The sequence below is a fragment of the Limanda limanda genome, chromosome 4, assembly GCF_963576545.1.
Source record: "Limanda limanda chromosome 4, fLimLim1.1, whole genome shotgun sequence".
Classification (NCBI taxonomy): Eukaryota; Metazoa; Chordata; class Actinopteri; order Pleuronectiformes; family Pleuronectidae; genus Limanda; species Limanda limanda.
In genome coordinates this window covers 32238589-32248589 of record NC_083639.1, presented here as the reverse complement: position 1 = coordinate 32248589, position 10001 = coordinate 32238589, and the positions used below count along the sequence as shown (strand labels likewise).

Genomic DNA, 10001 nt, shown 5'->3' with positions numbered 1-10001 from the left:
GTTTCAGTCCCTTTAACCTGATGTCCTGAGTGTGAGACACGTCTCATCTCGTGTTGTGTGAACTGCACACAAGCAAAATGTAGAACTTTTCTCAATGTGTTTAAATCTGAGTCTCAAACTCCTGAGCAAATCAAACACAAAGTCAACTTGAAGAACTGCACTTGTCTTAATAACTTCTGATGAGTGTTGGTGTGTGAGGTGAACGCAGGTCAGTTCAGTGATTCCAGATCTTTAATGTGTGTCTGTTGTTATAATGTGTGTCTGTTGTTATAATGTGTGTCTGTTGTGAGGCTGCAGCAGCTGTAGTGTGCTGCCTTCAGTTCAGAACACAGCCCGGAGTCACCTACAGGAAATACAGTCGATGTTCCACAAACCTGACGTAGCAGCAGACACACGGAACAGAGACTCGTGAACAACCATCCTGTCCTTCAGGATGTCTGGGACTTTGTGTTCACGTGTAACACACGTGAACACACGACACACACGCACGTCTGACTGTGTGGCTCGTGTGTTTCAGATTGAGAGCATCCAGCTGATGATGGACAGTGAGACGGGTCGATCTAAAGGTTACGGCTTCATCACTGTGAGTTCCCGGTCTTCGTCACCTTCGTGATGCGTTCACTGTCCTCTGGTTTCTTCTGCTTCATGACCCTTCACCCGTGCACCAGTTTGCAGATGCAGAATGTGCTAAGAAGGCTCTGGAGCAGCTGAACGGCTTCGAGCTGGCCGGTCGACCCATGAAGGTCGGTCATGTGACCGAGCGGGCCGACGGCTCTGCAGCCTCGTCGTTCCTCGACAGTGACGAGCTGGAACGCACCGGCATCGACCTGGGAACCACGGGCAGGCTGCAGCTGATGGCCCGACTCGCAGAGGGTGAGACCTTTGACCTCCACCTGTAGGGTTGAAGGTTCAGATGGAGGTGTGTGTGTCTGTGGAGATGTTAACTGTGTGTGTGTGTGTGTGTGTGTGTGTGTGTGTGTGTGTTCAGGTTCAGGTCTTCATATGCCTCCTGCTGCTCAACAGGCTCTTCAGATGAGTGGAGCTATAGCGATTGGAGCCATGGCTGCTGTGTCAGGTACACACTTCACTACACACACTACACACACCAATACACACACTACACACATCAATACACACACTACACACACCAATACACACACTACACACATCAATACACACACTACACACTTCAATACACACACTACACACATCAATACACACACTACACACATCAATACACACACTACACACATCAATACACACACTACACACACTACACACATCAATACACACACTACACACTTCAATACACACACTACACACATCAATACACACACTACACACATCAATACACACACTACACACATCAATACACACACTACACACACCAATACACACACTACACACATCAATACACACACTACACACATCAATACACACACTATACACATCAATACACACACTACACACATCAATACACACACTATACACATCAATGCACACACACACACACCCATCAATACACACACTATACACATCAATACACACACACACACACCCATCAATACACACACTACACACATCAATACACACACTACACACATCAATACACATCAATACACACACACACACACACCCATCAATACACACACTACACACATCAATACACACACTCAGAAACACAGTGTGAACTGAGTGTTGATGAATCTATTCATGTTCAGTAAACTGAAGTTTGTAACGGGTGTGTCTCTCTCTCTTTGTGTGTGTGTGTGTGTCTCTCTCTCTTTGTGTGTGTGTCTCTCTCTCTTTGTGTGTATCAGCTGCCATGAATCCAGGTCTGAACATGAACTCTCCTGTGCCTCTTCCCTCTCAGCCGCTTGCAACGCACTGTTTCCAACTGTCCAACATGTTCACCAGCCACAGGTAAACTCACCTGTCTGTAGACTCCCCCGTGTGTCTGTAGACTCCCCTGTGTGTCTGTAGACTCCCCTGTGTGTCTGTAGACTCGTCTGTAGTCTCCCCTGTGTGTCTGTAGACTCCCCCGTGTGTCTGTAGACTCCCCCGTGTGTCTGTAGACTCCCCCGTGTGTCTGTAGACTCCCCCGTGTGTCTGTAGACTCCCCCGTGTGTCTGTAGACTCCCCCGTGTGTCTGTAGACTCCCCCGTGTGTCTGTAGACTCCCCCGTGTGTCTGTAGACTCCCCCGTGTGTCTGTAGACTCCCCCGTGTGTCTGTAGACTCCCCCGTGTGTCTGTAGACTCCCCCGTGTGTCTGTAGACTCCCCCGTGTGTCTGTAGACTCCCCCGTGTGTCTGTAGACTCCCCTGTGTGTCTGTAGACTCCCCTGTGTGTCTGTAGACTCGTCTGTAGACTCCCCTGTGTGTCTGTAGACTCCCCCGTGTGTCTGTAGACTCCCCCGTGTGTCTGTAGACTCCCCCGTGTGTCTGTAGACTCGTCTGTGTGTCTGTAGACTCCCCTGTGTGTCTGTAGACTCCCCTGTGTGTCTGTAGACTCCCCTGTGTGTCTGTAGACTCCCCTGTGTGTCTGTAGACTCCCCTGTGTGTCTGTAGACTCGTCTGTGTGTCTGTAGTCTCCCCTGTGTGTCTGTAGACTCCCCTGTGTGTCTGTAGACTCCCCTGTGTGTCTGTAGACTCGTCTGTAGACTCGTCTGTAGACTCCCCTGTGTGTCTGTAGACTCCCCTGTGTGTCTGTAGACTCCCCTGTGTGTCTGTAGACTCGTCTGTAGACTCGTCTCAGTCATAACCAGGCGCTGAGTTAACTTGGCGTTAAAGCCGGAGACAAACGCATCAGCCGGCAGCTTTTGATTTAACACCGGTATCAGAATAAACCTGTGTTTGTGTGTCTGTCTCTGTGTGTGTGTCTCTGTGTGTGTCTGTGTGTGTCTCTGTGTGTGTCTCTCTGTGTCTGTCTCTGTCTGTGTGTGTGTCTGTGTCTGTCTCTCTCTGTGTGTGTGTGTGTGTGTGTCTCTCTGTGTCTGTCTCTGTGTGTGTCTGTCTCTGTGTGTGTCTTTCTCTGTGTGTGTCTCTGTGTGTGTGTGTCTCTGTGTGTGTCTGTGTTTGTCTCTGTGTGTGTGTGTCTCTGTGTGTTTGTCTCTGTGTGTTTGTCTCTGTGTGTGTGTCTCTGTGTGTGTGTCTCTGTGTGTGTGTCTCTGTGTGTGTGTGTGTGTGTCTCTGTGTGTGTGTGTCTCTGTGTGTGTGTCTCTGTGTGTTTGTCTCTGTGTGTGTGTCTCTGTGTGTGTGTCTCTGTGTGTGTGTGTGTCTCTGTGTGTGTCTCTATGTGTCTCTGTGTGTGTGTCTCTGTCTCTGTGTCTGTCTCTGTGTGTGTCTCTGTGTGTGTCTGTGTCTGTGTCTGTCTCTGTGTCTGTCTCTGTGTGTGTCTCTGTGTGTGTTTGTCTCTGTGTGTGTGTGTCTGTGTCTGTGTCTGTCTCTGTGTGTGTCTCTGTGTGTGTGTCTCTGTGTGTGTCTCTATGTGTCTCTGTGTGTGTCTCTGTCTCTGTCTGTGTGTGTCTCTGTGTCTGTCTGTGTGTGTCTCTGTGTGTGTCTGTGTCTGTGTCTGTCTCTGTGTCTGTCTCTGTGTGTGTCTCTGTGTGTGTCTGTCTCTGTGTGTGTCTCTGTGTGTGTGTCTGTCTGTGTGTGTCTGTGTGTGTTTCAGTGACGACGCTCCTGGCTGGGACGTTGATATTCAGCATGATGTCATCGAGGAGTGTAACAAACATGGAGGAGTGGTTCACATCTACGTGGACATAAACTCTACAGAGGTACAGCTGACCTCTGACCTGAACCTGAATGCAGCTCATGTGACCTCTGACCCTTTCAGCTCCGTCTGACCTCTGCTTGTTTCCAGGGAAACGTCTATGTGAAGTGTCCATCTATCCCGGCGGCCATGGCTGCTGTCAACGCCCTCCACGGAAGATACTTTGCTGGTAAGACTTCCTGTCACATGGAGCCTGTGCTTTGTGCTGTTGACCAATCAGAGCAGCTCTGATGTGTCACCTCTCGTTTCAGGTAAGATGATCACGGCGGCCTACGTCCCTTTGCCAACTTACCACAACCTCTTCCAAGAGTCCATCGCTGCCACGCAGCTGCTGGCCCCGCCTCCGCGGCGGTGACTCGCCGGCGGCACTGCCCTCTGATTGGACACTGGACTTTTATATCTTCCTCTCATTAGTCAACACAGACGAGTTTTACTTCCAACTTCAAGCCTGAAGATGCCGTCTGTTTTTGGTGTTCTCTGCCCCGCCCCCTCTGAGTATTGTCTAATGGTTGAGCTCCGTGAGCTGCGAGGAGGTCAGTTGATGATGGAGATGAAGATCGGATCAGCTGATTGGTCAGTTTGATATTTAACTGTTTCTCTAATTGAGAATTGATTTTGTAAAACATTGATTAAATTTTATTTTGAAGTCATTCAGAGCTGTTGAGTCTTATTTTCTTAACTACATGAACATGCTCACTGAGAATATTGCACTCTGATTGGCTGAGAGGAAACGTCTGAGCTGCAGATCAGAGATCTAAGGTCATCAGAGTAACCACCGGACTCATTCACGTCACATGATGGAACAACTTGGAACCAGTTCAAAGTGGTTTATTGTTGAACAGAATGATGTCATCATTACATCATCATCACGGTCCAGTGAGGTGTCAGGTGATCCGACCCGCAGCTGACTCCTCCTCCATGTGGCTCGATGAATCTGGACCAATCAGACGCCTTCTGATGACGGACAAGAACAAAGCATCAAACCACTGAGGACCTTCAGCTCCGTGGAGCTCCATGTCCATGGAGGGCGGAGATCTTCAGGTGGATAAAACTAAACTTCATGTTTCCTGACTTTAGTTTAATTTGTGAATCTAACAGGAAACGAGTGGATTTGGTCTCGGTCACTTGTTACCTGTGGAGCTCCTGCAGGTCACCAGGTGCTGGGTCAGAGGTCGGACTCGTTCAGGAGGATGACGGTGATGGTGATGTCATCCCGGTACCTTCGGGCCAGCTCTGGCGGCAGACTCAGCATCTTGGCCAAGCGGTTCGGTGCCACCGCTCCGTACCCGTCGTCCCCGAGGGCGTGGCGGAGCAGGTGTGTGGCGGCATTCTGGTCCTCCAGCACAGACATGACTTGTCCCCTTCTCTCCAGCAGGAGGCGCTGCAGTGCACCCAGTGTCATGCCTCTGCTCGGCACTAGGGGTCTCTGCTGCTGAAGGCCTGTGCAACGACAAACCGCTTCAACTGTTTACACAGAACGGGAACTGGTTTCAGCCTCTGTAGCTCGCAGCCTGTTTGGAGGATCAGGTCATGGACACGTTAGGACCTGATGGACACGTTAGGACCTGATGGACACGTTAGGACCTGATGGACACGTTCGGACCTGATGGACACGTTAGGACCTGATGGACACGTTCGGACCTGATGGACACGTAAGGACCTGATGGACACGTTCGGACCTGATGGACACGTAAGGACCTGATGGACACGTAAGGACCTGATGGACACGTTAGGACCTGATGGACACGTTCGGACCTGATGGACACGTTCGGACCTGATGGACACGTTCGGACCTGATGGTCACGTTAGGACCTGATGGACACGTTAGGACCTGATGGACACGTTCGGACCTGATGGACACGTTAGGACCTGATGGACACGTTCGGACCTGATGGACACGTTAGGACCTGATGGACACGTTAGGACCTGATGGACACGTTCGGACCTGATGGACACGTTCGGACCTGATGGACACGTTAGGACCTGATGGACACGTTAGGACCTGATGGACACGTTAGGACCTGATGGACACGTTCGGACCTGATGGACACGTTCGGACCTGATGGACACGTTCGGACCTGATGGACCTAACGTGACCTCGTCCTCACGTCCCACCTGCTTCATGTCCAGGCTCCTGACGTCTTAGCAAACGCTCTCTAACGCTGAGCCTACATTCTGTTAGGAATATCAAACTTTTAACTATAGGTTGTGTCTGAAAGAACTCTTAACAATAAAGATAGAAGTAGTTTTAGCTAGATATTAGGCATTCATACAAATGATTTTAATAATAACCTTTCCTTCCTAGGGTTCAATCTACAAATTAATAATTAATGTTTCACTAGTTCTCATTTCTATTAAAGTGTTATTCCCTCAGATTCATTAAACTCACATAGAGTTCCAAGAACTGTCTGATAAGTCTCGAGGTTGGAGTCACAGCGATGGTCAGTCTCACAGCTGTCCTGATAGGAGAGTCCAAGAGAGGTTGTTATGGTTAAGTTGGTGCAGCAGAGATGGCTGGAGCAGGACATTTTCTACTCAAGGCTAAATTACGAGACAACATCAGACTGTCAGGGTAGATAGAGTTGCCCTAGCAACCGGCAGAGTAGCGTAGGAGCATGACGGAGAGCTGCTTCTATGTCACTTCCTGGATTCGGCGTGGAACTGCGGCTGGACCAATAAGGGAGATCCAAAGTGATGTGCGGTGACTCCCCTCCAAATATTCATAACCAATCACATCAATTCTACTGTTATAATTACACACAACCCCTGCTGTTCGGGGCCATTATTAACGTCCTACTGCTAACTTAATTAGCATAGGCTGTGATAATTGTCCATAGCTATGAATAACTCTTCATTGTATCTTTAAATAAAACATTTGATTGAACCAAAATCTTGGATCGGCTTCTCTCATATTATAGGATAAACCAACACGCCTTAACAGTTCACATCAGATCTCCTTATCTACCTGCTGCTAATTCAACGAGATGTTCTCAAATCTCTGCTTTAAGATCTGTTGTGACTCAGAGATGATGAGGTGAGTGAAGTCAGACATGAAGCTCACTGACCTGTCAGTAGTTCCCCCACCAGCTGGACCACGGTCTGTCTGTGCATCAACTCCCATAATCCATCCGTTGCTAGGACCAGGAACTTGTCAGAGGGTGTGATGTGGTGGCGGATGACCTCCGGCTGGGCGCTCAGATAGGGTGGAGTCAGGTAATGAGGCGAGGGAGTCCGGACCCCCTCACTGACCTCGTGGACTCGACTCAGCATCTCTCGGCTCCATTTGAAGCGGACATCTCCGAACGCCCTGAACGGCAGCAGCAGACCCAGGAGGCGCTCGTGGCGGACCACCGTCCTCCTCTCCGACGGGGGGTGTTCCCCTAAGACCCTCTGCAGCTCATCAGGGTTCTGTGCGTTGTGGTCGTTGGTGAGGCTGAGAGCCGACCACTGCCCGTCCGGCCCCTGGACCCCCAGGACCGCCCGACTGTCTCCCAGGTTGGCTACATGCAGGATGCCATTAGAGATGTGGGCGACGCAGGCGGTGCAGCCCGAGAGCGCCACCCGGAGAGGGGAGGACTGAGACATGTCCCCAGGGACAGGGAGCCGCCTGTGGGCAGAGCGGGAGGATTAGAGCTTTAGAGGGACACTGGGTCGAGTCCTCGTCTCACACAGTGAAAGACGACATGAGGAGACGGACAAGACTCTGAGTAATAAATAACAGAAACTCAAGTTTCATCCGTGACAGAATCAAACCTGGATGAGGACGTGGACAGGTGGACCTGGGCCTCCAGAGACAAGTCCCAGTCCAGACGACGGAAAGCATTCTCCAGCGCTGAGGTCAGCGTGCCGTCCTCCTGCAGCCGAGGGAGACAGACGATGAGGCTTCACAGCTCAGACTGAACAACCCAAGTCTGATGTGTCCTGGAGGACAACAGGTCGAGAACTGTCCGTCCGCCTTCACCTGGTTGCAGGGATCAGCCAATCACAGCCGGACGGACAGTACCTGCTCCCACCTCCAGGGGTCCCACCTCATGTACAGAACACTGTTGTCTGTTGAGACCTCTTCATGGGTCCACTCGGTGGATATGAGTGTTAAAGGAGACATATTATGAAAGTTCCACTGTTGTAGTTCTTCTACACGTTAATGTGGGAACCTGCCGTCTCTACCGTCCCACAACTCTGGAAAAAAACAACTCCCGCGATTTGTTGTGGTTCCTCTGTCAGAAACGATACGCTAGATGGCGTCGAATGGGATTACGACCCGAAAAAACGTCATAGTCTCGCTACATGGCCTTGGACCACCCCCCACCATCATCTCACCGGCTCCGGGGAGAGAGAGAGAGAGAGAGACAGAGAGAGCCCGGCTTCCCAGCTAGCGTTAGCTCGCGAGCTAACGCGCTCCTCCGTCTCAACCGGCTAACGCTAGCTACCCGTCAGGCATCTAAGTGGCCGCATAAACATGGCGATGGTCGAGGTGGAGACCCCCGGGACCCCTCTAAACGTTGCTCAAAACCGGTCAATCTGAGGAGGACTGCTTTAAATGATCCTTGTGGTATTTTGACCAAAATATGTTACAGACATTTCATCAAGACTCCAAGGAACCAGATCAACTGTGGTAACCTGGGCATACGATGGGTCCTTTAACAACTGATCCAGGACGTACCGCAGACCAGATCAGGTTCCAGATCACTGTCATCAGTAAACCTTTAGATTCTGGACCTGTGGAGACGCAAGCCTCAGTTCTTGTTCGTGATTATTTACCTGGCCCTGGTCCTGATCCTGGCCCTGGTCCTGGTCCTGGTCCTGGTCCTGATCCTGGCCCTGGTCCTGGTCCTGGCCCTGGAGCCGCTCCTGGCCCTGGTCCTGGTCCTGGTCCCGGTCCTGGTCCCTGTCCTGGTCCCGGTCCTGGTCCTGGTCCTGGCCCTGACCCTGACCCTGGTCCCGGAGCCGGTCCTGCCAGTAGAGTCTCAGGCTGTGGGAGCAGGCGGCCCCCCCCTGGTGGGAGCTGTGGTCCTGGGGGGGCTGGTGCCACTCCAGCAGCGGTGCCAGGGCCCGGTGCTCCTCCACACACTGGTCCAGCTCCGCCAGCGCCCCCAGTGGCAGCGTGGCCACAGCGATGTAGTAGAAGAGCCGCTGGCTGACGCTGTGGGCACAGCCCCCCCCCGCGTGGCCGTCGAACACTCCGAACAGCATGCCCCCCCTCCCCGGCAGGTAGGTGGCGCTGCTGCGACGGTCCTCGCTGGGCTGGTTGGATGGCAGCATGTTGCTATGGAAACCCAGCACACCGTGGGAGGCCGGGACCCTGGGGGGGGTGTGGCTGTGTTCGTTGGCCTGGCAACAGAGGACAAATCAATAGTGAGACCTATCAAATGATTGACAGTTGAAGGATGTGGGGTCTCACCTTCAGGATGGAGTTGATCTGAGCCAAGCTCATCTGTCCCGCCTCCTGTCCCGTCCCTCCCCTCCTGCTCCCACTGCCTGCTGGGAAATGAAGTCTTGGGAGGACTGGGGAGGAGAGCGAGCGGCACTGCTTGAGCTCAAACCTGCACCGTCCAGTAAACGTCCCTGTCCTTCCCAGCATGGCCCCTGCCTGTGAGAACCAGCAGGACGGACAGAGCAGAACCTGTCAACACATCTGGAATCCAGAGGTCACAGAGGTCACACCCGTCCAGGTGTTCTCACTGCAGCAGGTTCTCATCGTTAAGAGATTCAGGATCAGGCTGCAGGACTCTAGACTCTACCCTGGAACATGGTCTGTTCTTTACACATGTACCTGAAAGCAACACGCTGGACGGTCTCAGTGAAATAAAGGTTTACTGTTTGAGCTGGTCGTCCCCTCCCTGTGCTGCGGACACTTGTTTACCTGTTAATGATTCACTTCCTGTTACAATCCTGCATGTGCAGCAGCCGTTTGTTCTTATAAACCCAGAAGAAGAGTTTCACTGGTTCTGTGATAAAAGCAAACTCACCATGAGAAGGATGTGTTCAGGTCCTGTGTGGACAGGTTCAGGTCCTGTGGACAGGTTCAGGTCCTACAGGTTCAGGTCCTACAGGTTCAGGTCCTACACGTTCAGGTGTGGACAGGTTCCGGTCCTACAAGTTCAGATCCTACGGGTTCAGGTCCTGTGTGGACAGGTTCAGGTCCTACACGTTCAGGTCCTGTGGACAGGTTCAGGTCCTACACGTTCAGGTCCTGTGGACAGGTTCAGGTCCTACACGTTCAGGTCCTG

The 10001-nt window shown here is 51.8% G+C and overlaps 2 protein-coding genes across 3 annotated transcripts in view; one reads left to right on the top strand and one right to left on the bottom strand.

The window, feature by feature from the left end:
* The window catches only part of LOC132999780 (RNA-binding protein 39-like), an 11192-nt gene extending 6771 nt beyond the window's left edge, over positions 1 to 4421 (top strand). For both annotated transcript variants that reach the window (XM_061069551.1, XM_061069550.1), the window contains 7 exons: positions 518 to 583; positions 669 to 873; positions 989 to 1075; positions 1821 to 1923; positions 3670 to 3775; positions 3862 to 3940; positions 4023 to 4421. In XM_061069551.1, coding sequence (XP_060925534.1) covers positions 518 to 583; positions 669 to 873; positions 989 to 1075; positions 1821 to 1923; positions 3670 to 3775; positions 3862 to 3940; positions 4023 to 4126 — 750 coding nt within the window. In that variant the 3' untranslated portion in view covers positions 4127 to 4421. The remainder of the gene's footprint in view (positions 1 to 517; positions 584 to 668; positions 874 to 988; positions 1076 to 1820; positions 1924 to 3669; positions 3776 to 3861; positions 3941 to 4022) is intronic.
* Positions 4422 to 4615: 194 nt separating this feature from the next.
* LOC133000446 (pyruvate dehydrogenase [acetyl-transferring]-phosphatase 1, mitochondrial-like) lies at positions 4616 to 9380 on the bottom strand. Its single transcript, XM_061070387.1, has 7 exons — positions 9173 to 9380; positions 8706 to 9102; positions 7814 to 7821; positions 7543 to 7622; positions 6837 to 7378; positions 4904 to 5211; positions 4616 to 4725 (listed from the first exon to the last, which is right to left on the bottom strand). Exons 1-6 carry the CDS (start codon positions 9350 to 9352, stop codon positions 4937 to 4939), a joined length of 1482 nt encoding a protein of 493 aa, XP_060926370.1. The 5' UTR covers positions 9353 to 9380; the 3' UTR covers positions 4616 to 4725; positions 4904 to 4936.
* Positions 9381 to 10001: the final 621 nt, after the last annotated feature.